At 50.6% G+C, this 26398-nt stretch overlaps 1 protein-coding gene, 1 long non-coding RNA gene and 1 other non-coding gene across 3 annotated transcripts; 1 reads left to right on the forward strand and 2 right to left on the reverse strand.

Annotated features, from left to right (window-relative positions):
* Positions 1-13871: 13871 nt before the first annotated feature.
* Positions 13872-18989, reverse strand: LOC147245966 (uncharacterized). The gene is made up of 5 exons (XM_086183422.1): positions 18931-18989; positions 17275-17322; positions 17085-17153; positions 16704-16977; positions 13872-13978 (listed from the first exon to the last, which is right to left on the reverse strand). The coding sequence occupies exons 1-5, from the start codon at positions 18937-18939 to the stop codon at positions 13872-13874; spliced, it is 507 nt and encodes a 168-aa protein (XP_086039548.1). The 5' UTR covers positions 18940-18989.
* A 2426-nt stretch (positions 18990-21415) lies between these two features.
* On the reverse strand, positions 21416-23875 carry LOC147245967 (uncharacterized). The gene is made up of 3 exons (XR_015109914.1): positions 22853-23875; positions 22564-22734; positions 21416-21902 (listed from the first exon to the last, which is right to left on the reverse strand). It is a non-coding gene; the product is annotated as an uncharacterized LOC147245967 (long non-coding RNA).
* A 1110-nt stretch (positions 23876-24985) lies between these two features.
* Positions 24986-25067, forward strand: trnas-gcu (transfer RNA serine (anticodon GCU)). Its single transcript has one exon. It is a non-coding gene; the product is annotated as a tRNA-Ser (tRNA).
* Positions 25068-26398: the final 1331 nt, after the last annotated feature.

Raw genomic sequence — 26398 nt, forward strand, 5'->3', positions numbered from 1 at the left:
AGGCTTCCATTTGAACAAAGGCACACAGTTCGAATCCAACAGGACCGTGATTTCCAATTATAAAAATACTTTTATTAGAAAAATAGTTTAAAATGAGCAACGGACTAAATAAATACCAATTGATATTTTAAGGAGTGCAAGAGGAACTACCGAAAGGAAAAGGGGACAGGGCTGGGTCTTACCACGACAGCGGTAACAAAAAGGGGAGGGATCCAAAAAAACTACACTGCACCCATGACACAGCAAACCAAAAAATAAGGAACCACCACCGGGGGGACTGCTGCCACTCTGGGCCCTCAACACCTGTCAAAGAAAAGAAAAGAACACCGTTAAAAACATGAAATCAAGGCGAACCTCACACACGAACCAAATATCGCTACCACAAACCCAACAGAAACTATTTTAAATCCAAAATGGGGCGCAAAAGGCAATAATAATAATAATAATAATAATAATAATAATGGTTCGAAACAATAAATCAGATATAACCCACAAAAACTAACAGTAATAATTCAAAGAAAGAAATAACAAATAGAAAGGGAATTAAAGCCGCAAGCAGCGTTGTTAGGGCCTGAGCCCCCGCGCGGCCTATGGCCGCGTCCTTGACACCGGCCCGAATCAAACGGTGTAATCGGCAAATCCCTCGGCCTTGTAGTTTAGGAGATACGAGCCTCAGTTCGCTGCACAGTGTGAGTGCAGAGCTGAGAGCCGGCCCTTTAAGAGCCCCTCCCTTCTCTGCTCGCTCTCTGCCATCTCTGTCAGAGTGGAGAGCAGAGCTGCCAGCTGGCCCTTTAAGAACCCCTCCCCCGCTGCTCTGTCTCTGATCTGTGCTAGAGTGAGAGCAGAGCTGAGAGCTGGCCCTTTAAGAACCCCTCCCCCGCTGCTCTGTCTCTGATCTGTGCTAGAGTGAGAGCAGAGCTGAGAGCTGGCCCTTTAAGAACCCCTCCCCCACTGCTCTGTCTTTGATCTGTGCTAGAGTGAGAGCAGAGCTGAGAGCTGGCCCTTTAAGAACCCCTCCCCCGCTGCTCTGTCTTTGATCTGTGCTGGAGTGAGAGCAGAGCTGAGAGCTGGCCCTTTAAGAACCCCTCCCCACTGCTCTGTCTCTGATCTGTGCTAGAGTGGAGAGCAGAGCTGCCAGCTGGCCCTTTAAGAACCCCTCCCCCACTGCTCTGTCTTTGATCTGTGCTGGAGTGAGAGCAGAGCTGAGAGCTGGCCCTTTAAGAACCCCTCCCCCACTGCTCTGTCTTTGATCTGTGCTAGAGTGAGAGCAGAGCTGAGAGCTGGCCCTTTAAGAACCCCTCCCCCGCTGCTCTGTCTTTGATCTGTGCTAGAGTGAGAGCAGAGCTGAGAGCTGGCCCTTTAAGAACCCCTCCCCACTGCTCTGTCTTTGATCTGTGCTAGAGTGACAGCAGAGCTGAGAGCTGGCCCTTTAAGAACCCCTCCCCCACTGCTCTGTCTCTGATCTGTGCTAGAGTGAGAGCAGAGCTGAGAGCTGGCCCTTTAAGAACCCCTCCCCACTGCTCTGTCTCTGATCTGTGCTAGAGTGAGAGCAGAGCTGCCAGCTGGCCCTTTAAGAACCCCTCCCCACTGCTCTGTCTCCGATCTGTGCTAGAGTGAGAGCAGAGCTGCCAGCTGGCCCTTTAAGAACCCCTCCCCACTGCTCTGTCTCTGATCTGTGCTAGAGTGGAGAGCAGAGCTGCCAGCTGGCCCTTTAAGAACCCCTCCCCCGCTGCTCTGTCTTTGATCTGTGCTGGAGTGAGAGCAGAGCTGAGAGCTGGCCCTTTAAGAACCCCTCCCCCGCTGCTCTGTCTTTGATCTGTGCTGGAGTGAGAGCAGAGCTGAGAGCTGGCCCTTTAAGAACCCCTCCCCACTGCTCTGTCTCTGATCTGTGCTAGAGTGGAGAGCAGAGCTGCCAGCTGGCCCTTTAAGAACCCCTCCCCCACTGCTCTGTCTTTGATCTGTGCTGGAGTGAGAGCAGAGCTGAGAGCTGGCCCTTTAAGAACCCCTCCCCCACTGCTCTGTCTTTGATCTGTGCTAGAGTGAGAGCAGAGCTGAGAGCTGGCCCTTTAAGAACCCCTCCCCACTGCTCTGTCTCTGATCTGTGCTAGAGTGGAGAGCAGAGCTGCCAGCTGGCCCTTTAAGAACCCCTCCCCCGCTGCTCTGTCTTTGATCTGTGCTGGAGTGAGAGCAGAGCTGAGAGCTGGCCCTTTAAGAACCCCTCCCCCACTGCTCTGTCTCTGATCTGTGCTAGAGTGAGAGCAGAGCTGAGAGCTGGCCCTTTAAGAACCCCTCCCCCACTGCTCTGTCTTTGATCTGTGCTAGAGTGAGAGCAGAGCTGAGAGCTGGCCCATTAAGAACCCCTCCCCCGCTGCTCTGTCTCTGATCTGTGCTAGAGTGAGAGCAGAGCTGAGAGCTGGCCCTTTAAGAACCCCTCCCCCGCTGCTCTGTCTCTGATCTGTGCTAGAGTGAGAGCAGAGCTGAGAGCTGGCCCTTTAAGAACCCCTCCCCCACTGCTCTGTCTCTGATCTGTGCTAGAGTGAGAGCAGAGCTGAGAGCTGGCCCTTTAAGAGCCCCTCCCCCACTGCTCTGTCTTTGATCTGTGTTAGAGTGGAGAGCAGAGCTGAGAGCTGGCCCTTTAAGAGCCCCTCCCCCACTGCTCTGTCTTTGATCTGTGTTAGAGTGGAGAGCAGAGCTGAGAGCTGGCCCTTTAAGAGCCCCTCCCCCACTGCTCTGTCTTTGATCTGTGCTAGAGTGAGAGCAGAGCTGAGAGCTGGCCCTTTAAGAACCCCTCCCCCACTGCTCTGTCTCTGATCTGTGCTAGAGTGAGAGCAGAGCTGAGAGCTGGCCCTTTAAGAACCCCTCCCCCACTGCTCTGTCTCTGATCTGTGCTAGAGTGGAGAGCAGAGCTGAGAGCTGGCCCTTTAAGAACCCCTCCCCCACTGCTCTGTCTTTGATCTGTGCTAGAGTGAGAGCAGAGCTGAGAGCTGGCCCTTTAAGAACCCCTCCCCACTGCTCTGTCTCTGATCTGTGCTAGAGTGAGAGCAGAGCTGAGAGCTGGCCCTTTAAGAACCCCTCCCCCACTGCTCTGTCTCTGATCTGTGCTAGAGTGAGAGCAGAGCTGAGAGCTGGCCCTTTAAGAACCCCTCCCCCACTGCTCTGTCTCTGATCTGTGCTAGAGTGAGAGCAGAGCTGAGAGCTGGCCCTTTAAGAACCCCTCCCCACTGCTCTGTCTTTGATCTGTGCTAGAGTGAGAGCAGAGCTGAGAGCTGGCCCTTTAAGAACCCCTCCCCCACTGCTCTGTCTCTGATCTGTGCTAGAGTGAGAGCAGAGCTGAGAGCTGGCCCTATAAGAACCCCTCCCCCACTGCTCTGTCTTTGATCTGTGCTAGAGTGAGAGCAGAGCTGAGAGCTGGCCCTTTAAGAACCCCTCCCCCACTGCTCTGTCTCTGATCTGTGCTAGAGTGAGAGCAGAGCTGAGAGCTGGCCCTATAAGAACCCCTCCCCCACTGCTCTGTCTTTGATCTGTGCTAGAGTGAGAGCAGAGCTGAGAGCTGGCCCTTTAAGAACCCCTCCCCGCTGCTCTGTCTTTGATCTGTGCTAGAGTGAGAGCAGAGCTGAGAGCTGGCCCTTTAAGAACCCCTCCCCCACTGCTCTGTCTTTGATCTGTGCTAGAGTGAGAGCAGAGCTGAGAGCTGGCCCTTTAAGAACCCCTCCCCCGCTGCTCTGTCTTTGATCTGTGCTAGAGTGAGAGCAGAGCTGAGAGCTGGCCCTTTAAGAACCCCTCCCCCACTGCTCTGTCTTTGATCTGTGCTAGAGTGAGAGCAGAGCTGAGAGCTGGCCCTTTAAGAACCCCTCCCCCACTGCTCTGTCTTTGATCTGTGCTAGAGTGAGAGCAGAGCTGAGAGCTGGCCCTTTAAGAACCCCTCCCCACTGCTCTGTCTCTGATCTGTGCTAGAGTGAGAGCAGAGCTGAGAGCTGGCCCTTTAAGAACCCCTCCCCCACTGCTCTCTCTCTGATCTGTGCTAGAGTGGAGAGCAGAGCTGAGAGCTGGCCCTTTAAGAACCCCTCCCCCACTGCTCTGTCTTTGATCTGTGCTAGAGTGGAGAGCAGAGCTGAGAGCTGGCCCTTTAAGAACCCCTCCCCCACTGCTCTGTCTTTGATCTGTGCTAGAGTGAGAGCAGAGCTGAGAGCTGGCCCTTTAAGAACCCCTCCCCACTGCTCTGTCTCTGATCTGTGCTAGAGTGAGAGCAGAGCTGAGAGCTGGCCCTTTAAGAACCCCTCCCCCACTGCTCTGTCTTTGATCTGTGCTAGAGTGAGAGCAGAGCTGAGAGCCGGCCCTTTAAGAACCCCTCCCCACTGCTCTGTCTCTGATCTGTGCTAGAGTGAGAGCAGAGCTGAGAGCTGGCCCTTTAAGAACCCCTCCCCCACTGCTCTGTCTTTGATCTGTGCTGGAGTGGAGAGTAGAGCTGAGAGCTGGCCCTTTAAGAACCCCTCCCCCACTGCTCTGTCTTTGATCTGTGCTAGAGTGGAGAGCAGAGCTGAGAGCTGGCCCTTTAAGAACCCCTCCCCCACTGCTCTGTCTCTGATCTGTGCTAGAGTGAGAGCAGAGCTGAGAGCTGGCCCTTTAAGAACCCCTCCCCCACTGCTCTGTCTCTGATCTGTGCTAGAGTGAGAGCAGAGCTGAGAGCTGGCCCTTTAAGAACCCCTCCCCCACTACTCTGTCTTTGATCTGTGCTGGAGTGGAGAGTAGAGCTGAGAGCTGGCCCTTTAAGAACCCCTCCCCCACTGCTCTGTCTTTGATCTGTGCTAGAGTGGAGAGCAGAGCTGAGAGCTGGCCCTTTAAGAACCCCTCCCCCACTGCTCTGTCTCTGATCTGTGCTAGAGTGAGAGCAGAGCTGAGAGCTGGCCCTTTAAGAACCCCTCCCCCACTGCTCTGTCTCTGATCTGTGCTAGAGTGAGAGCAGAGCTGCCAGCTGGCCCTTTAAGAACCCCTCCCCCACTGCTCTGTCTTTGATCTGTGCTAGAGTGGAGAGAGAGGAGGATTAAGAGAAATGTAGTGTGGAAAAGCTGAATAAGTCGGCATACGTTGGTCAAAAGTCACACAAAATACCATATTTTTGTCGGGATGTTTGTCAGGAATCCAGTGGTGTGTTTGTAAAAGCTGTGGGATGTATGGTGTAGATGTGAGAAGCATTTGTTTGAGAGTATGTACCCTGAGAGGACGCGCTCTCCCCATAGACTTCCATTGTAAGGTGAAACGTGTCTCCCCCACTTTGACGGCTTATAAAATGCAAACCGAGCGCGTAGTATATTAACCTTGAACAACTTTTAATCAGCACAGTTGGGAGAGTATTGGTGAAAGTTTGGAAGCCCTGGCATTTCAGTTTAGGAGGAGATCAATTTTGTTTGGGGAGTAAAAAAAGTCAAGATTTTGACAGTTTTGTCCAATTTTTGGACATTCTGTTGTAGACAGGTGAGGGGTCAGAGTGTAAGAATTGTTCGTCTTGATGAGACGAGTCCAACGGTGTTGGTTCCATGTCTGTGGGACATTCGTGGGAGGAGTTATAGCGCTCAAAATTATAAAAAAATTGTCTTTTTTTTGTGTGGCTCCCTAGGTGGCGCTATAGACTTTTGTGGTGTTTTTCTTTTTGATTAGTGAATGTTTAGCCAGACCGGTCAATTGTGCCGAATTTCAGCGAATTTCATGCATGTTCAGGGGGTGACATTAGATTATGCGCGTTATGCTCGCGCTCATTGAGAGCAAGAACAGTCCAGGACCAGGTTCTGAATGGTGTGGATGTGAAAACTGGCTCCAGGCCGTCTGGCCCAGTTGCCTCATGGGTGTTGGGGGGCTGGGACACTGGTTAGTGTGTGTTTGTAGTGTTTTAGTGCTGCTAATGTGTTGATCTGCCAAGCAAACATAATAGGGTCTTCGCCTGAAGACCCTAATAAACTCAAGTAATTAAGGAAATGTCTGCCCCTCTAATTAAAACCAGGCTCCAAGGGGGGGTGGCTCAGCGCGCCGATGAGGGTCGGGATGCCCTCTCTGCCCACGTTGAGGCTCTTATAAAGGCCGTAATGCACGGCTTTAACCGCCATTACTGGGATCAGAGCCGTTATGAGCCGAATCAGCGAGAATCCAGAATGAAGACGAGGAGAAGAAAAGAAGAAGAGGAAGAACCAAAACAGCAGCGAGGCTCACAGCGGCAATTGACGGCCGCGCACTGCAAAATAAACAAGTTCACCCAATTAAAATGTGGATGAAGGGCAGTACAGAGCAACAAAAGCTAAGAATAAACATTCCTACCGGAGAGCAGAATCGTGGCGTCAGACGAGGCAGGAGGAGGAAGCCCGCAGCCCAGACTACACCAACGATGGCCGGGAGAGGATGATCAGAACACCACGGAACATCGGCAGCTTGACATGAAAGGCAGACAACTACGCGTCTCACCCACAGAAAGCGCACCACGCACACACCGGCCCAAGGGAGACAGCCCAGCTCCCGGTAACACCACACCGCTGGACGGAGCAAAACCGGAGTAAACAGGGGGCCCAGGACACCGAATAATGGAGCAGAGCAAGCATGCACACCTTTGTTTGTAGCGATCTGCTGACCAGCGACATGCCACCACGCACGGCTGTCGGCTCCGTAAAGGAGGGAGAGGAAGCGGAGAGGACGGACAAGGGTCCGACCAGGTCTATTTATAGGCGACCACTCACTATCGTCTGCCACACTGCCCCTCGCGGTGGGGGTGTAGCGCCATCCTGCCACAGATGGTGATGTGGAAGCTAGCAGCTTATAAGACAAACGCAGGCTTCACGTACCGTCACCTTCTGAAGCCGCGTCACAGCTTTGAAAGCTGAGCAGGTTCCAGGAAAGGTGAGTCTGCTGCTCCTGCAGGGTTCCGTCCACGCTACGAATTTAACAGAACATCAAATTAAGGAGTCAGAGTCACGGAGGATGACGAGCCCCCCCAATGAGGAGGACAGGCTGGACAGCGTTCTGTCCTCTGGTCAGCATCTCAGAGGTCCCGCCAGAGACATTGAAGCAGGCAGCTGCAACACCTGAGAATCAGCGCTTATGGGTTTCCAGGTAACTGTTAGAATTATATTTTCAATTCAGGATTTTTAACAATGTTGAGATTTACCTGGCAAAGCTGATGGAGGTGGGGTTCGGCTACAAAGGACGCACTGTAGTAGCGGCCGGCTGATCTGTGTGAATAATCACCATGCAGCTGGTGTGCGTTCGACTCATTGTTGTGCATCTTGTTGCTGGATCCACGTAGACTTCTGTTGTTGATGTTTGAAGCGTGTTTCAGGAGGACATGTCCTCCTCCTTCCTCAGTGAACGCTGTTCTGTGTCGGATTCACGCTTGAAAACTTCATTTGTTGTTAAAATCATTTGTTTTGGAGACGGACACCTTCAGGCTCTGCTGGTGGGCTGTCAGCGGGAGGGAGGTCAGCGGCTTCCAGCTTTGTTACACTCAGTTTTTAGGTTTGTTTGAGTCTCATTTGGCATCAAAGCTTCCTGGTCATCAGACGCAGCAGGTGGAGCTCCTCCACATCCACCTCTGCTGGAGGCACAGCAGTTTACACCCAGCAGTTGATGAAAGAGGAAACCTGGAACACGGTGTGTTGTTCTTGTCTGGTGTTCCAATGAAGACACTTCATCGCTCCAGCGTGACCCCCAGCAGATGGTTGCTCATTCACCTGTCAGGAAGGCGGAGCGCTCTTCCTGGGTCATCTCGCTGCAGGTGGTGCGGCGATGACGCCGCGCCTCTGAGACATCTCACTGACGTGCTGCTTCACCTGGTCTGGGCTCTCAGCCGCTGTCCTCAGGATTCCTCCACCGCTGCTGCACCTGCTCAGAGCCCCGTCACCTCCCTGGACCTCCTCCATCGGACTTTGCTCTGGACTCTGCTCTGCTCTGCTGTAGGTCCGACGCAGCAGCGCCAGATGGGGAAACGTCAGCGGAGTCTGGGGCTCCATCTGAGGACCAGGTGTCTTCCTCTGCTGATGAGGGCGATTCGTCTCCAACCGCCTGTGATGGAGGGATGTTTGCTGGCCACAGTCTCCACGTGTGCAGCTGGAGCGGCAGCACAGTCTTGACTCCGGGATGAATACTTTCACACACCGCACTTTTCAGGGTTTTTTTTGTTGTTGTTTTTTTTTTTAGTTAAAAAAAACCTTCAAATCATGTAGAATTTTCTTTGTACTTTTCAATTGTGTGCCACTTTGAGTTGGTCTTTCACATTAAATATATTAATGTTTGTGGAAAAGTTCAAGGGGCAGGAAAGCTTTTGCAGGGCCTGTACGATCACCAGCCATTCATAAATCCCACGACACTCCTGCACGCCTGTGCAAACACGCCTGGGATTATCACCGCCTGGTGTTTGAAACCAACGTGCCAGTGCTTCTGCCAGGAGCCGAACTCAAGCCGACCAATGCAAGAAAGGTCACATGATCAAAAAGGCAACACGGCAGGATACGAGCCTGATAATTTCCTGGGGTCAAATATGACTTTGAATCATTTTAAATGGTCTAAAGAACAAAACCCTAGGAGGAAGATGATGGCCATGCTTGCTTGTTCAGTCGATCAATTTAACGTTCACGCAGGCAGAAATAAAACCATCCAGCCTGGACCCACAGTGACTAGCTAGTTAGCTTAGCACTGGAGTTAGCCTAAAGGTTTATGGCCCTCCATACTGGGGTTCAGATGTCAGCTGTTCAGGATCTGTTAGTCTGATCACCCTCTCCCCCAGAGGCGGCCATTATTGCTGGTAACAGTCTTCTCATCAGAAGTTTCGCTTTATTCGGTGCCGTTTTGTTTGAAGGGAGTCGGTCACACAGTAAAGTAGCTGTATATCTGATTCAAAATGACATTATCAGTTCATTGTGACTTCTGAATTGATGAATCGTGTTGTGCCCAATCCTAATAAAGCAACCAAATATTCCCTCAAACATCCGTGAACACGTGAAAAGGAACCGCAACATCTGGCCAGGACTTGGAGCTGAACATTGACTTAAACTCACGTTTATGTTGAGCTTTGCTGTTCAGCAACACATCAACGTGGATCCCAGGGAAGCAAACCCCACACACCTTATCTCATAAAGGGTTATCTAATCTTGTGTTTCTCAGCGCCACACAGACTGAAGGATGGAAGTGATTGGGAGGAAATGTCGGAATTTTGAAAAATTTCCACAACATTTCCAGGGCAGAAGCTTGTTTCTGTAAATTTTGTTGCTGAGCTCTGTGTCAGGGTTTGAACTTTTAAAGCCAGGTTAGCCTGAAGGGGCTGCCAGCAGGGGGCCCCTCTCTCCTGAGGCGGGCCGGGTTTCATGCTACTGTGCCCTGATTGGTGTCACAGACTTGTAGTGAATCGTGTGTGTCTCTCATTTTATCACGTTCTGTATTGTCTGTATGTTCGTGTGTCCACTCGCTGGTTAGCCAAAGTCCCCTCCACCACTGACGGGTTTCTTACTGACGATGAGACAAAAACTTGCAATAAACCACAAGATCCAATGTTAGGTTTTCTATCAAATGGGTGGAGCAGGTGCTGCTGGGAGGTGAAGCCAGGGCATGGGCGTACCTCCGTCGTGTCTTTTTACTTTTTATTCACAGAACCTAAGCATGATTCCAGGTTCCTGGAGCCAAAAAAACAGGCATTTTGTAGTCAGGCAAGTGTTTTTAATCTGGTGGTCATGTGACGTTCATGTGATATACAGGAGAAATGACAGGGATCCTGAACACTGAAGTCAGCGTATGAATCTTGGCAGGAGGTTCATCTGAACCTCGGGGCCTGCAGGAGTTTGCACTCTCCTTTTAGATGCGATGCGAATAGCAGAAGACAGCGTGGAGGAGAGAGGGTTCATCATAAAATATGACACGCAGCGTTGCATCATCGCCGCGGAAGAAGAGGAAACCTACATGAGAACGAGCCAGTTCCAGTTTTTAGTGAGGAGAATTCCCATGCCTGCCAATAACTGGAGTTTACGCCTTGTAAATAATAATAATAACAACAACAATAATAATAACAATAACGATAATAATAAAAATAACAGTCATAATAATAACAATCATAATAACAATCATATAATAATAACAATCATAATAATACTAATAACTAACAACAACAATAATGATAATATAACAATAATTACAATAATAACAATAATAATATAGTAACAATAATAATAATGATAATAATATCCCACTATCACGAAGTCAATTCTCCGTACGAGGGTGCCGATGTGTGACGGCGTGTGGTTCACTGCTGGCGGTGGCGCTGAGGGAGGTGTAGCTCACTGCTGCTGTAGTAAGAGAATAAATAGACCAGCAGCACAAGGTCACGTGATCCCAACAGGAGGACTCCGGCGGAACACTGCAGCCCTCTGCAGGCCAGATGACGTCACTGTCTGGCCACATGAAGGGCAGCACACTAGGAGGAAGCCTGGCTGCAGGGACTTCCGTTTCCATGGTTACGCCACACCAGGTTGTCAAGGAGCAGAGATGAAGCAGCTGGACTGTACTTTTTTGACCCTCCATTCCTGAGCATCCAGAGAGGAGGCAGCTCATCATGTGGGATGAGTACAGGGTTTCCTCCTCAGCTTAGGTGGAGCAGATGGAGGCCAAGCTGTCCCATCAGTCCCACTCACTCAGGGCGGAGGTTGAGAGGGCGTTCCCCCCGGGAGCAGCCGGCGTGTCCGGGTCCTGCTGGTGGGTTTTCATGGGTTTGTGTGTGTCTGCTTCCAGGGCTCCAGTTCCTTACCAGGCAGGTAGGAGTGAGAGTCCCGGTTCACTCCTGGTGAACCTTCAGCTTGACTGTGCAGAATGAGGAGGAGGAGGAGCTGGGTTATGATGATGATGATGATGATGATGATCAGGAGGAGGAGCAGGAGAAGGAAGAGCAGGAGGAGGAGGAGGAGCTGGGTTATGATGATGATGATGATCAGGAAGAGGAGGAGCTGGGTTATGATGATGATGATGATGATCAGGAGGAGGAGGGGCAGGAGGATGAGGAGGAGCTGGGTTATGATGATGATGATGATCAGGAGGAGGAGCAGGAAGAGGAGGGGGAGGAGGAGCTGGGTGGTGGTGATGATGATGATGATGATGATCAGGAGGAGGAGAAGGAGGAGGAGGAGCTGGGTTATGATGATGATGATCAGGAGAAGGAGGAGGAGGAGGAGGAGGGGGAGGAGGAGCTGGGTGATGATGAGGAGGCCACCCAGGGTCAAGCTACCACACTTGACCCTGGGAGGCCTTTGACCCTGAGAGGTTGGCCCTGTTCTGAAAGGAAGGCTAATTTCCAGAGAACCAGTCCAGGTCCCCAGGTGAGGGCCACGCGTTCGATGTCCTGATATTCAGCGCTCAGCTCTCCTGTCCTTCATAGCTGCTCCAGAAACGATCGGAAAACAAGGAAGGATGCAAAATTAAATTTGTGATTCTCTTTAACTCAGAGACACGTCGTTTGTCTTATTCACCTCCGTGAGACAAGACAGACGATTGGGTCTCGCTAAAGCAACAACGTGGTGTTTGGGGGTCTGGCGTTAATCTCTGTTCCAACTGGGACCATCGGCTGCGTTGGCTTACATGAACTGGGACTTGAAGGTTAGGACTGAATAAATTATTAACTGCTATTGGCACCAGTGGTCAGTGGATCATCTCCCAGTCCTGCTCGCGTGTCAACACCCCCCTGATTGGTGGCTGTCGGCTGGATGGTCATTAAATCAGGAACAGGCATCAGAGGATAGATGCTAATGCTTTGGTGAGCGAGTGACTTTAATTTTAATCATAGTGAGTGACACACACACACACACACACACACACACACACACACACACACACACACAAACTAAATACATTGCCATTTTGATTATGTTAGCATACTAAGTAGCCTCTGTTAGCATAGCTACGCACTGTCAGACTTAAAAACAGAAATGTTTTGTCAAAAGTAAAAATCAAGAATGATTGGCTGGTATCGTTCACTTGTCACGTCCAACTTTGCGTGATGAGTGCCTCCTATTAATCTGGAACTTTGGTTCTTCCTCCAAAGGGTACCTCCTTCCTCCGCCGGAGCAGACGCTGAGGAGGGGCCTTCAGGTGAGACTCAAGTCCAGACCTTTATTTCTTTATTAAATGGAGGCCCGTTTGGGGCCTCAGGAAACCAAAGTGGTCGGATTTCTTGGTCGTGAGAAACTTAACGTGAAAAGAACCTCTGTGAGCTTCACCTTTCAGGCTGACATCATGCACCGGAACTGGAGAGCTGCTCCAGTTTGGAGTGCACCTCTGGAGAGTCGGTCCCCTCTGCTGCACCAGGCGAGGACGTCGCTCTCCCTCCACCCTCGGGCCTCAGACGTGTGCTTGACAGCCGTTTCCTCTCCGTAAGCATCACTGCTGGTCTACAGACAGACCTTCTCACCTGGCTCAGTAAATACCTGCTCATGCTGAGATGGAGGAGATTCTGCCGCCACACCAGCGCCATCGAGGATCTCCCTGCTCATTACAAGGTGACGACTTCTTCTGAATGTGAACAACGTTTCAGAAATGGTCAGCTTCTTCTGGTCTGTTCAGTGTCTTTGTTGCTAAGTAAGGAGAAGACGTATAAGAGCAAAACTGGAGACCTGACATCCGAAGAAAAATAAAAATATAAAGTTGGCATCGAAACAGTCATTCTAATTAAGTTGATTGCTTCTCTGAAGCTGCACAGGTTGTGGCTCTCCCCGAACTTTCATCTGCCCTCAACTGTTGGTCACCCATGTAGTCTGGATCCATGAAATCCCTCTGGACCTCATTTCTGACCGTGGACCACAATTTGTCACACAAGTTTGGAGGGCATCCCGTCAGGTCTTGAGAGCTACCGCTAGCTTGTCCTCAAGGTTCCACCCACAATCCCATGGCAAAACCGAGAGGGCCAATTGGGACCTCCAATTCTCCCTCCATGACCCAGAAGGACCCCGTCTCCTGGTCAAATCTCCTCTCCTGGGTTGAATCCACCCCCAAAGGCCTCATCAGCTCTGGTGCTAGCATGTTTCTGTTTGAGGCTACCACCCTCCCCTGTTTCCAGCCCAGGAAGCGATTCTATCCATGCTGTCCACCAAGGACTACATCAGTCACTGCCTTGCCTTGCAGTGGACCCAGGACGTCACCCAGGCCACCGCCGACAAGCACAGGAACCCAGATCCTCCCCTTGGTCCTTGGTCAGTAAATAATCTGGTTATCCACCAGAACTGAATCCCGTAACTGGCAAATGGACTCATTTTTATACTGCACCTCTACCTTTGCGGTACTCCAAGTGTTTTACTGTCATCTCATTCACCCATTCATGGTTGGAGCCGCCATACGAGGTGCTACCTCCTCATCAGAAGCAATAAGGGGAACGGTTTCATGCTCAAGGACACGTCAACACGGGGGAAGTGAGGACCGAACTACAAACCGTTCGCTCGGTTGACAGCAGCGCTACCTGCCAGCCGTAAACACCCCCATCAGCTTGCTCCTCCTGGTGCTGGTCCATTCCCAGTGGACCAGGTCATTAACCCCACTGTAGTCAGACTCAGCCTCCTGGACAACACCAGAATTAACCCCACCTTTCATGCTTCACAGTTAAAACCTGTTTCCTCCGGCCTCCAGTCCACTTTGCTCACCTTTCAAACCCCCTCCACCCCCAAATCCTCACTCCAGCCCCAGCCTCGACTCTCACTAGCACCTTATAGAAAACTGGTTTTTGCCCTGTCTGTGGTCTGCATTGTGGGCCGTGTTCTGCCACACGCTCTGAGCTTAACAATCGGCGCCATGGAAACAAAAGTCCTCATCCTACACCTTCATCTTAACTCCAAATATGATCATGGATATCCCAGTACCACTGATACTGGTTAGATCTTGTTTCCAGTGTAGTGTTCCAGTTGACCAGCAGTACTTCCAGAGAGAGACGACACACTCAGGTGTCTGACAGGCTGGTTGGACGGCAGAGGGCAGCAACCTGAGAGGACTCAACACAGCATCAGTCATGATAACGCGGAGGATAAACAGGTCCTATTTTTCCAGTTGAAGTCAAATATTAACCTTCAACCAACAAACAAGTTTGTCTTTGGCAGCTTGCGAATGTTGGGATCTGTGGTGAAAGGTAGCAGACGGAGGCCGAGCACGCGGACCTGATCCAGGAGGTGGTGGTCTTCCATGTAAACGGCAAACAGTCAGCAGGACACTGCGGGGACTCGAACCCCATCCCAGTACACCAGGAGTACCATTACCAGCGTCTTCAGCTCTTTGACTCGACCTGGAAGCTAAAGCTGCAGCAGCAGCCCCTGAGAGGCAGCCTGTTGTTTAATTAACTAATTTAAACTAAATTTTGATCAACGACCAAAAGCCTAGATTTATGAAGTCATTTTTGGTCATAATTCCATGTCGTGCTCTTCTTCTGCTTGTAAAGCTGAGAGCTTCCTATGAGACACCTGAGAGCCTCACATGGCCACTGATTAAAGGTCTCTCTACTCCATGGGGGGGCGGTTCAGGCTGGTCAGCATTCAAACCTGGCTTTTTACTGCCGTGATGGCTCTCAGTCATTTTCTGGATCTGGGGAGGTTCAGGACTTGTTCAGAGTTTAGTTGTGCCTGGTCTCCTGAGGAAAACTGAGTCAAAGCTCCACCCTGTCTACCAAGAGGTGGAGGGGGGGAATTTAGGGGGAGCCAAGGAGTGCAGCAGTGGTTCCATGTGATTGAAATCAAAGCTTCTGTTGCTGGAGCACAGAAAGACTGGACTGATACATGAGAGACTGGACTAGAAGAAGGGGACCAGTAGGGTTCATCCAGCCTTCACTTTGCTTTGGAAACATGTCCACGCCCCAACCTTCTATCATTATTATGATAATTATCATTATTAATATTATTATCATCATCATGTATTTATCATTCCTTGATTAAACTGTATGTGATGATGTGTAGCGGCTCCCCCACTCCAAACACAGGACCTGTTCCTCATCCTCTAACTGAGCTGCTGACTCTACTCTCAATATATTTAAGACTCCAATCAAATGAAAGGAAGGTCAAGTGCAGGAAAGCAAAGTTCATCTGAATGAATTTGAATCACACGAAACAAAAGAGGACTTCTCTGAAATCCTGGACGTGTCCATCTGCTGGAGTAGCACATCCCTGCTGCTGCTCTAAACTAGGGGGACAGAGGAGGAGGGAGGGGGACAGAGGGGGAGGGAGGGAGACAGAGGAGGAGGGAGGGGGACAGAGGAGGTGGCAGGAGAAGGAGGAAGAAGAGCAGAGGGAGGATGAAAAGGATGAAAAGGAAGGGTCAGGGGACGGAGAGGAGGGAGGGGGACAGAGGGAGGGGAAAGAGGAGGAGGGAGGGGGATGAAGGGGGAGGGAGGGGGACAGAGGAGGAGGGAGGGGGAGGGAGGGGAAAGAGGAGTAGGGAGGGGGAGGGAGGGGGAGAGGGGGGAGGGAGGGGCAGAGGAGGGAGGGGGACAGAGGGGGAGGGAGAGGGGGAGGGAGGGAGCAGAGGAGGGAAGGGGAGAGGGGGAGGGAGGGAGACAGAGGAGGAGGGAGGGGGAGAGGGGGGAGGGAGGGGGACAGAGGGAGGGGAAAGAGGAGGAGGGGGAGGGAGGGAGCAGAGGAGGGAGGGGGACAGAGGGGGAGGGAGGGAGACAGGAGGAGGGAGGGGGAGGGAGGGAGCAGAGGAGGGAGGGAGACAGGAGGAGGGAGAGGGAGGGAGGGAGCAGAGGAGGGAGGGGGAGAGGGGGGAGGGAGGGGGCAGAGGAGGGAGGGGGACAGAGGGGGAGGGAGGGGGACAGAGGGGGAGGGAGGGAGACAGAGGAGGAGGGAGGGGGAGGGAGGGGACAGAGGAGGTGGCAGGAGAAGGAGGAAGAAGAGCAGAGGGAGGATGAAAAGGAAGGGTCAGGGGACGGAGAGGAGGAGGAAGGTAACAATGGGATGTTAGGGAGTCGGGGAGGGATGGGGGAGAAAGGGGACAAGGGAGAGAGAGGACGTGAAGTAAGGGGAGTCAATGAGTGGGGGAGGAGGAGGAGGAGGGGGAAGACGATAAGGATGGAAAGAAAGGAGAGGACAGAGAGGAGGAGGAGGAAGACAAGGATGGAAAGTCAGGGGACAGGGGAGAGAGAGGAGGGGGAATAGGTTGGTAATTATGGGATGTCAGGGAGATGGGGGAGGAGGGGGAGGAAGAGGAGGAGGAAGAGGAGGGGGAGGAGGAAGAAGAGGAGGGGGATGAGGAGGAAGAAGAGGAAGAGGAAGACAAGGATGGAAAGTCAGGGGACAGGGGAGAGAGAGGAGGGGGAGTAGGTTGGTAATTACGGGATGTCAGGGAGATGGGGGAGGAGGGGGAGGAAGAGGAGGAGGAAGAAGAGGAGGGGGATGAGGAGGAAGAAGAGGAAGAGGAAGACAAGGATGGAAAGTCGGGGGACAGGGGAGAGAGAGGAGGGGGAAGAGGTTGGTAACTACGGGGAGTCAGGGAGTGGGGGGAGGGGGAGGGGGAGAAAGGGGACAGGGGAGAGAGAGGACGAGGACGAGGACGGGACCTACCGGGGCCCAGGGGGTGGGGGGAGGAGGAGGAAGAGAAAGGGGACAGGGGAGAGAGAGGACGAGGACGAGGACGGGATCTATGGGGGCCCAGGGGGTGGGGGGAGGAGGAGGGAGGGAAAGGGGACAGGGGAGAGAGAGGAGGAGGACGAGGACGGGAGCTACGGGGGCCCATGGGGTGGGGGGAGGAGGAGGGAGAGAAAGGGGACAGGGGAGAGAGAGGACGAGGACGGCGACAGGACCTACGGGGGCCCAGGGGGTGGGGAGAGGAGGAGGGGGAGAAAGGGGACAGGGGAGAGAGAGGACGAGGACGGGAGCTATGGGGGCCCAGGGGGTGGGGGGAGGAGGGGGGGGAGCTGGGGGCGTTGCTGGTCAGCGGGGGGACCCTCCTCAGGATGACCCTCTCGTGTGGCACCAGGAGCGTCGACCACCTGTAAAACTGAGCACAGAAACAAACCCAGCGTCACGCTGCTGCGCCGCCTCCATGACACCTGAACTGACACCTGAACTGACATGAAGCTGGACTCAGAGCCAACAGGGACGTACCCTCCTGCGGGTCAGCCGGCGCTGCTCTCCGCTGGGGTCTGGATCCAGCTGATTCCTCCAGAAGAGACGCTGTGAAGACAGAAACTTGACCGTCCAACTACTGACACACGACTCATGAAGACGCTTCAACTGTTGGACCAAAGCACCCAGAAGGAATCCAAGTGGACTCGAACCAGCAACCTTCACCAACCTTCCTGAAGAAGAGCCTCACGTCCTGGAACAAGACGAACTCCACACACTGGAAGACGAGACACAAACACTCCCAGATCAGCTGAAAGACTTCAGTAATCAATAATCAATACAGAGAGCAGAGCAGCATGGAAATGTTCTCAAGTGCTTTCAGGCCAAACTGCTAACGTGTCCAAAGTAACACGCTACCAGCCGTGTTGCTTCCTCCTGTCCAAACTGGCCAGACTGCTGCTGTTGGAACAGAGACTGAGACCAGGACGTGAAGGCAGCGGCGCCGCCAGATTTCATTTAAAACGGGATTTTCTCCCTCAGTGAACCTCCAACAAACATTGAACTTGTTGGGATTTGAAAACTGCAGCAGGAGATCTTGTGATTGGCTGTGAATTCCCATGAAGTGTTGAGTCCTGATGCAGCAGGCGTGTGACAGCACAGGTGGAGGACAGGCAACATGCGTGTACGCGGTGGAGGACAGGCAACATGCGTGTACCCGGTGGAGGACAGGCAACATGCGTGTACCAGGTGGAGGACAGGCAACATGCGTGTACGCGGTGGAGGACAGGCAACATGCGTGTACTCGGTGGAGGACAGGCAACATGCGTGTACTCGGTGGAGGACAGGCAACATGCGTGTACGCGGTGGAGGACAGGCAACATGCGTGTACGCGGTGGAGGACAGGCAACATGCGTGTACTCGGTGGAGGACAGGCAACATGTGTGTACGCGGTGGAGGACGGGCAACATGCGTGTACTCGGTGGAGGACAGGCAACATGTGTGTACGCGGTGGAGGACGGGCAACACGCGTGTACTCGGTGGAGGACAGGCAACACGCGTGTACTCGGTGGAGGACAGGCAACACGCGTGTACTCGGTGGAGGACAGGCAACACGTGTGTACTCGGTGGAGGACAGGCAACATGTGTGTACCAGGTGGAGGACGGGCAACATGCGTGTACCCGGTGGAGGACGGGCAACATGCGTGTACCCGGTGGAGGACGGGCAACATGTGTGTACTCGGTGGAGGACGGGCAACATGTGTGTACTCGGTGGAGGACAGGCAACATGCGTGTACTCGGTGGAGGACAGGCAACATGTGTGTACTCGGTGCAGTGCACATTTAGGACCAACACACCAACTGTAGTTCTCCAGTCAAAGAGTTTTTGCATCATGAAGTTACAGCCAGCAATCAACAAGAACGACTTACAGGACCTGCGATTCAAAATGATTCCAACTTTATTGATCCGCACAAGACAAAAGTTACCGAGATTTTCACGATTAACGAGCGACAACAGCAAATGTGGACAAAAATATTAATATTTCAGTTTGGACGGTGTCACAAAGACCCATCAACTCACTGAAACTCAGATTCCACACATCAACGGCTAACCTGTTAGCTTGAATTTAGCATCTCAGCTGCATGTTGGCGGCCCTTTAACCATAAAGTGATGTCATTAGTCGCTTCAGTACCTGTTAATACTGTGTCATATCATATTAATGTATAAATACTTCAGTATTACTGTCTGAAAACTCGTGCTACCACTCCAAACAGAAAAGAATGCGCTTCCGTCCTGAACATCACCAGCAAAACGCTACCAAAGAGCACAGCAGTTAGGACCTGATGACGGAACAATAACAGAACCCATTCACGGAGGGAAAGCTCACCTTTGCCATGGTCAGAGCGAGGAAAGCAGGTTTGTCGATCAAGTTTTTGCGTCTGCTCGTCAACAACTTGAAAGCAACCTCCGGAAGTTTTGATTTCGTACGTTTACTTATGCTTGCCGACCGGAAATGACGCACCTCGTGACGTCACAACACCGCCGACATGCCGTCACGCGATGACTTGACGATGACGGTGAGACTGCTTGCTCTTAGCAAGCCCAGCGATCGAAGTCCGTTCATTCGAGGCAGACTGGAGGCATGTGCCCAAGAGCAGAGGAGCATGAGATGGAGTTCCTGTGCTTGATGTGACAACCAGTCGTCAAAGCAGAGAACAGAGTTCAATGCGGAGGGATGACCCTGAATAACTCATCATCGTGGGGAGTTCCTATTAAAAGAAAAATAACTACGATTGGAGACATTCTTTCTAGGATGAGGAGCTCTGGATATGAACAGCACAAACCACTGAACTGGTGATCCAAGCTCTGCTGTGCCACACACGGATGGTTGTAGTTGTCTGGTCCAGGACCTCACTGCCATCCTCTGAAAACAAAGACAGCAGCTGGTGTGATACCTGCCGATGGAATGAGGACAAACTTTTGTAAATTGCCTGCCAGTCTCTGTTCCTTTAGTTCAGGCCCATAGTTACTCAACGCATCATGCTAGTCACCCATCTGGGTAAAATAACCTCCCCTAGCATGAAGTTCTGGAACATCTTCTCAACGTACAGGAACACACGGAGCTCTGAAGGCGTGGAACGGCCTCCCTAACAATGGTACACAACAGAAAAATATTGCAACCTTGAAAAAAAAAGTGGGAGATTATTATTTAACTAAAAACTTCATCAGCGACTCACTACAGGTCATTGCTACCTGTTCTCCATGTTGTGTGACAGGATTACAGGAAGGGTTTTGTGATGATTCAGTGAGGGATCTTGTCATTCGGATGTTCAGTGTTTGTCTCCTGTATTCTATGGATGTGTATTTGTGTATTTGTATGTATTAGTAAGTCTTGTATGTGTATTGCCACTCGTGAAGATGCTGCTTTACAAAAGCTGATGGGGACATAAGTTCAGTTTAGTTTAGTTTAGTTTAATGAACTAAGAAAACTAAAACACAAACTCACCTGATGACACACAGGAACCAGGTAGGAGAACACTGGACAGGAAGGGGCTGAACCCAGAGGAACAGGGCTGAGAGTGACCAGGAGACACAGGTGAATGAGTGACAGGCAGAAAACAGACAGAAACAGGAAGTGTAGAGCAAACCAAGGCATGGGGGGGTGGGGGGTGGGGGGGTTGCTGTCAAATTATGAGAAGACCTGATCACAAGAGACACCCCCTAAATCGGCAACAATTAATATTCACATTTAATAATGACATATTATGGATTTGCATTTTGATATTAATCAAATCTCCAGTGGGCTTCCATGTTAATTGTAAATTGGTGCATGTGAACCTGATCGTGGTTGTTGTGAAAACTTGAATCCGATTGGCCGCTGGATATCCACTATTATTGATAAACAGACACCGACAAACCAACGACAGGTCTTCAACATATTCTCAGTTTATCATTTCCAGCAGCAAAACAGTGTCATCAAACTTGGAATCTTGTTAGCTTAGCATTAGCTTTCCCCTCGCTAGCTTAGTGGACTACATTTATCTCTCATTGCCACAACGTATCTGAGGACCGTCCTATTTCCTGGAGTAGTTTTCATTTCACAAGAACCTTAAAGGACTGTAATTAACTTTCCAGGTATTAATCAGAACCTCAGGTGTTACCATGGTGATTTACAATTCAAAACGCTCGGCAAAATAAATGTTCTTTTTTTTTAACTGTGCAGTGACTCTGGTAGGAGCCTGCTACTGCACTTTGGGGCGTCCGTCATCAGGAGCTGCTGGCTGATGAACACATAAACTCAAACAACACAAACAGTAACTGTCAATTCTTCATTTCCGTTGAGCAGGTTTGGTTAATTTTTTTTATTTGGAAATTTAAAAACAAAACAACGCACAACCATTGGTCTTCATCATTAGTTTTTATTTGGAAAGGGAATTAAAAAGATAATGAACATGATCAATTTTCCATTAAAAAGATAAAAGGTGGAGAGAACATGAACACAAGTGTTGGCAGAGAGGCGCCACTACTTTGACACAAAGTTGTTTGTTTGAGCTCAGTGGTTTCTGCCTCTCTGCCAAAAGCCTCCGTGTCTCCACACTGGAGGGAACGCCTGAGGATCTTCTTTGCTAAGACACCAGAAGGGCTGGACAGGGTCTCTCACGCTCTGGTGGAACTCCCGCGTCTCATTGCTGACGTCATGATCCCACCAGTTACGTTGATCCTGATTCAGGCGGCCCCACAAAGCTTTGGTCCCTGGATGGTCCAAAGCCACAGGCTACAAAGAAAATACAATGCTTCAAATTAGAACCATAAAATTTGGTAAACCAGATTTCAGTAAAAAAGATTTGGACTTTGCCTTTGTGTTCTTCCACGGGGTATTGATATGTGTCCTCAGGGGGAGGGGCACTGTGTCCGTCGTCTGAGAACCTCTGCTGCACCAGGGAAGGCCATTAGTGTGAGGGGCATGGCCCCCAAGGGCACCTCCTCATTCTTGGTCTTCTTGTGGCCGCTGAAACGGGGCATTGGTGTGTGTCCTCAGGGGGAGGGGCACTGTCTCCGTCCTATTAGAATGGGGTCGGTTGCAACAAGTAGGTCCCTTAGCATGAGGAGCATGGCCCCCAAAGGCTCCTCCTCGTTTTTGGCCTTCCTGCGGCCCCTGGAACGGGGCATTGTTGTGTGTTCTATGGGGGAAGGTCAATGTCTCCCTCCTCTCAGTACGAGGTCGGCTGCGCCAACTAGGTTCATTTGAATGTGGGCCGCCGCCCCTGGTGTCTCCTCCTGGTTTTCGGCCTTCCTGCAGCCCCTGGAATGAGGCATCGATGTGTGCCCGAGGGTGGAGGGTGAATGTCTCCGTCCTCTCTGAAAAAGTGTGGAAAAAGTGTCCAACGGTAACGTTAACTCTAACGTTAAAAGGGACTCTATTGGTAACATTAACTCTAACGGTGAAAGGGTCTCCAACGGTAACGTGAACTCTAACGGTAACGTGAACTCTAACGATAAAAGGGTCTCCAACGGTAACGTGAACTCTAACGATAAAAGGGTCTCCAACGGTAACGTGAACTCTAACGGTAACGTGAACTCTAACGGTAACGTGAACTCTAACGATAAAAGGGACTCCAACGGTAACGTTAACTCTAACAGTGACGTTAGCTCTAACGGTAACTCTAACGGTAACGTTGACACTTCAGACACTACAGCTGACATTCTGGCTGCAAACCAGAAGCTCTTGAATAAACATGACGAGACATTCCACAAAATTTCAGCGATTAAATGAACAACAGCAGCAACATCTCAGCAAACTGAAAAGCTGTCTTCTACAGTTGAGCAGCTCAGGCTGGACGTTACTCACCATAATGACATTCTACAATGTACAGAGACAGAAACTGAACAACTCAAAAAAGAGAACCACATTCTGGGGGTAAGTGTTGCAGAAAATAAGAGGTACAACTACTGGGGGTCACTCAAACTACATGGAGTGAGAGAGGAGGCGAGCGAGGATGTGAGAGCAGTGGTGACTAACATCGTTGGGAAAATCGCCCCGGGTCTCCACGAATATCTACAAGAGGGTATCAACTTGGCACACTGTCTGGGACCAAAGAGACAGGACGGATCTCATCGTTCCATCATCATCCTATTCGCCCTGCGCCGCATCTGAGACGCTCTTTGGAAGAGTGCCAAAGGCTGCAAGTTCCTGCGGAAGAATAAACGGCGTGTCACCGAGGCTATTTCCCCCGAGGATGGAGTGGCAAGACAAAAACTCTGGCCCCTGGTGGACAAAGGAAGGAAGGAAGGGAAAAAGGCATCCTTACTTGGCCCCTAGGCGCTGATCAATGGAGGGAAGATTGACCATTTGGACACTGGATTCCTCCGTCTTCCTCAGACAAGTCTCAATAAAATGGATGAATGTGGTCAGCCGCCTGTACACTTCATATCTCAAGATTATAATAGAACTATTATTTATGAAGTATGAAACGTGAACTTATGATAGAAGTCATGGAAAAGGTTATGATTCCAAATTGTGGTTGATACTGAACACCTGGTAAAGTAAAGTGATGTCGTTGGCGAGGGGATTTATTAATTCCTCACGTTTTTTCATAAATTGATTGATGCACTGGCTGTGTGCTGCTGGAACTGAGACTTTGATTAACTTTTAGAGAATGGTTCAGCCGGAGCAATGGCACATGTCTTCAATGGGATTTAAAGAAGTCACAAGACATAGTAAAAGACATAATTGATCAAAAGATATTAAAATATTGAAATATTGTCAATAATTATTACATCAATTAATTATTTTTAAATGTATTATTATTCTTACTATTATTAATAATAATTATTAAAACTTTTGGGGTTTCACCTACCTTTTTGATATCTAATTGTATTTATTTTCACAAAATAAAACAAGTAACTTCGTGGTACCTGTACTACATTTCTCAAATGTCACAAACCTTTCTGGGGGTGTTTCACTTCCTCATTCAAAGGGATTGAGTCTGAGAGCTCAGATTTTTGTTATTGTTCATCTGTTTTATTTATTTTGATTTTGATGGACTTCAAGTTTGGTTCTCTAGCTTTTGGGTCGTTGAATGTCAGGGGTATCCGTGATCTACTGGAGAGAAAAGCCACCTTTCTATTTTGTAAAAGTAGTGAGGCTGACATCCGACTGTTACAAGAAACGCATGCAAGTCCAGCCCTCCATAGTCAAACCCTGATCCTGTTCACGGTGGTAACAGATGAGATGGCCGAGTGGTTAAGGCAATGGACTGCTAATCCATTGTGCTGTGCACACATGGGTTCGAAGCCCCTCCTTGTTGTGACTGTGTTTACTTTACTCAAACATGCTGAGAGTTTAACCCCAGCAAAAACAACAGTCAAGACTGATTGTATAAAAAAAGGATGACATGTTAAATTGAACATTTCATGAGCAGGAAGCATTCATTTCTCAAAATTAGGTTGTGGATATTTCAAAATGGAGTTACAGGTAGTGATATGTCACTTTCAGACACCAAGTATCACGTGAGGGATACGTTGATACCAACTGTTAGTACATTTGTGCGCTGTGACACTCACTTGTACAGTCAGAGTTACGCTTCATCACACAACATCCTCTCTGCTCAACAGAGGAGGACAAAGTGTCCAGGAGAATGTGGGCATCAGTCCCCCTCCATCTCACATGCTAAGCTAGCGCGCTACCACTTGAGCCCCCTGCTACCTTTCTGTTGGAAGCAGGGTATAGCAGGCTTCATGTCTGGATTGGTTCTACGAGGGTCACCAGTTGGAGGTTTCTCTGGTCTTCAGACCTCTAAGACCCAGGATGTGAGTCATGCCCTGTGTAGGTGCACTGTATATATAAATGTATGTAACCCTTCGATGGAATGTTATCAAAGTAATTCTACTTTCCATTCGTAGCCCCTGGGCAGGAAAGTCCAGCCCTCCATAGTCAAACCCTGATCCTGTTCAGGGTGGAGGCTCCATTCTTCAGGAGATCAGTCTGAACCGTCAGCTATCACCTACCTCATGGTGGGGTCAGCAAGGATCTGTGCTGCCTGTTACTCCCTGAGACTGGTCTCCACCAGGTGCTCCGCCCACTTTGTGACTGGCGACCACTGAAATGATCCACCGTGTTCTGGCAAGCACTGTCACGGGAGGCCTCCAGCTGTCCTCCCTGGTCTCCTCCCATTTCCACTGTTGTGTTGCAGAGCAGTAGTTGTGTTCTCTCTACAAGGTCCGTGTCCGTCACCTCTGCCTGGCCTCCACCGATCACTCGTTTCACAGTGAGACTGGCGATGGCCTCTGGTAACATGGGCCCCACCCTGGGGAGGCCTCCAGCTCTCTCACACTGACTGCCGTGTCCACTGAGAGGCCTCAATTTTTGGCAGTCCTGCACCCAGCCTGGCAGGTCATCTGAAACAGCAAATGAACAACCGTCTCCTGCTCTTAACAAAATAGACGAGGTGGCCGAGTGGTTAAGGTGATGGACTGCTAATCCATTGTGCTCTGCACGCGTGGGTTCGAATCCCATCCTCGTCGTGACCCTCTTCACTTTACTCAAACATTTTGAGAGGGTAACCATTTCAGTCGCCATCTCAATTGTTCAGAGAGCACCGAGGCACTGAACCTGACTCTTCTCCTCTTTGGGGTAGAATCAGTCAGAGGGTCCAAGACCCAGCACTTAGTGACTATGTAGCACTAACTGGGTTGTGTCATGTTGTATGTCTGTTATATTAAAAAAAAAAAAAAAAGGGTGGGGGGGCAACACTTCTTCAGCCACTAGATGGCAGTACCTGTGACGAAATCACAACTGAAGCACTTTTGCGCTTCCTATGGACTTTTCCTTAATTAGGTCTAAATTCTTGCTTGTGTTGTACGTCGCTTTGGACAAAAGCGTCTGCTAAATGAAATTGTAGGATTGTAGAATACTGCAACTCTCTCCTGTCAGGATGTCCCAACAACTCTCTAAAGAGTCTCCAGCTGGTCCAGAACGCTGCAGCCAGGGTTCTGACAGGAGTTAGAAGAGAGAACACATCTCTCCACTTTAGCTTCTCTCCTTCCTGTAGGATCTAGAATCCACTTCAAAATCCTTCTGCTGACTCATCAGGCTCTCAGTGATAAAGCTCCATCCTCTCTGAAAGAACTCATTAGTCCCTACTGTCCCACCAGAGAACTCCACTCCCAGAATGCAGGTCTGTTAGTGATTCCCAGTATCTCTAAACCAGACTGGGAGGTAGAGCCTTCAGGTACCGGTTCCTCTACTGTGGAACCAGCATCTCTCCATGGGTCAGAGAGGCAGACACTTTAACTACGTTTAAGTCCAGGCTTAAGACTTTCCTTTATGACAGAGCCTTCAGTTAGGACTGGTTCAGGTAGCTCTGAACCATTGATAGCTATGCTGCTACAGGCTGAGACTCCTGGGGGACACATCAGGTTACATGGAGCCCTCCCCTCCCCTCCCCTCCTCTCCTCTCCTCTCCTCTCCTCTCCCCCTCTCTCCTCCTCTCCTCCCTGCACATTTTTGGAACTGTCACTACCACTACTTGTTGCACTTTGTAGTTTGGCCTTGGTGTCTCTCAGTCTCTCTGTGTTTCCACAGATCCACCAGAGCCCCAACCGCCACCTGCATTGCCCCCCCCCCTCTTATTCCCTACTGTTACACCGGCCTGCGCCCCCCCCCCCCCCATGAACCAGTCTACCATCCAGTCCCCCATCAAGCTGGCTTGCTCTCCCTGCCTCCCCTTCCATGAACCAGTCTACCATCCAGTCTCCCATCAAGCTGGCTTGCTCTCCCTGCCTCCCCCCCATGAACCAGTCTGCCATCCAGTCCCCCATCAAGCTGGCTTGCTCTCCCTGCCTCCCCCCCCCCA

The sequence above is a fragment of the Aulostomus chinensis genome, chromosome 17 (genome assembly GCF_037954235.1).
Source record: "Aulostomus chinensis isolate RoL2024-O1b breed Wild chromosome 17, RoL_Achi_v1.0, whole genome shotgun sequence".
NCBI classification, from domain to species: Eukaryota; Metazoa; Chordata; class Actinopteri; order Syngnathiformes; family Aulostomidae; genus Aulostomus; species Aulostomus chinensis.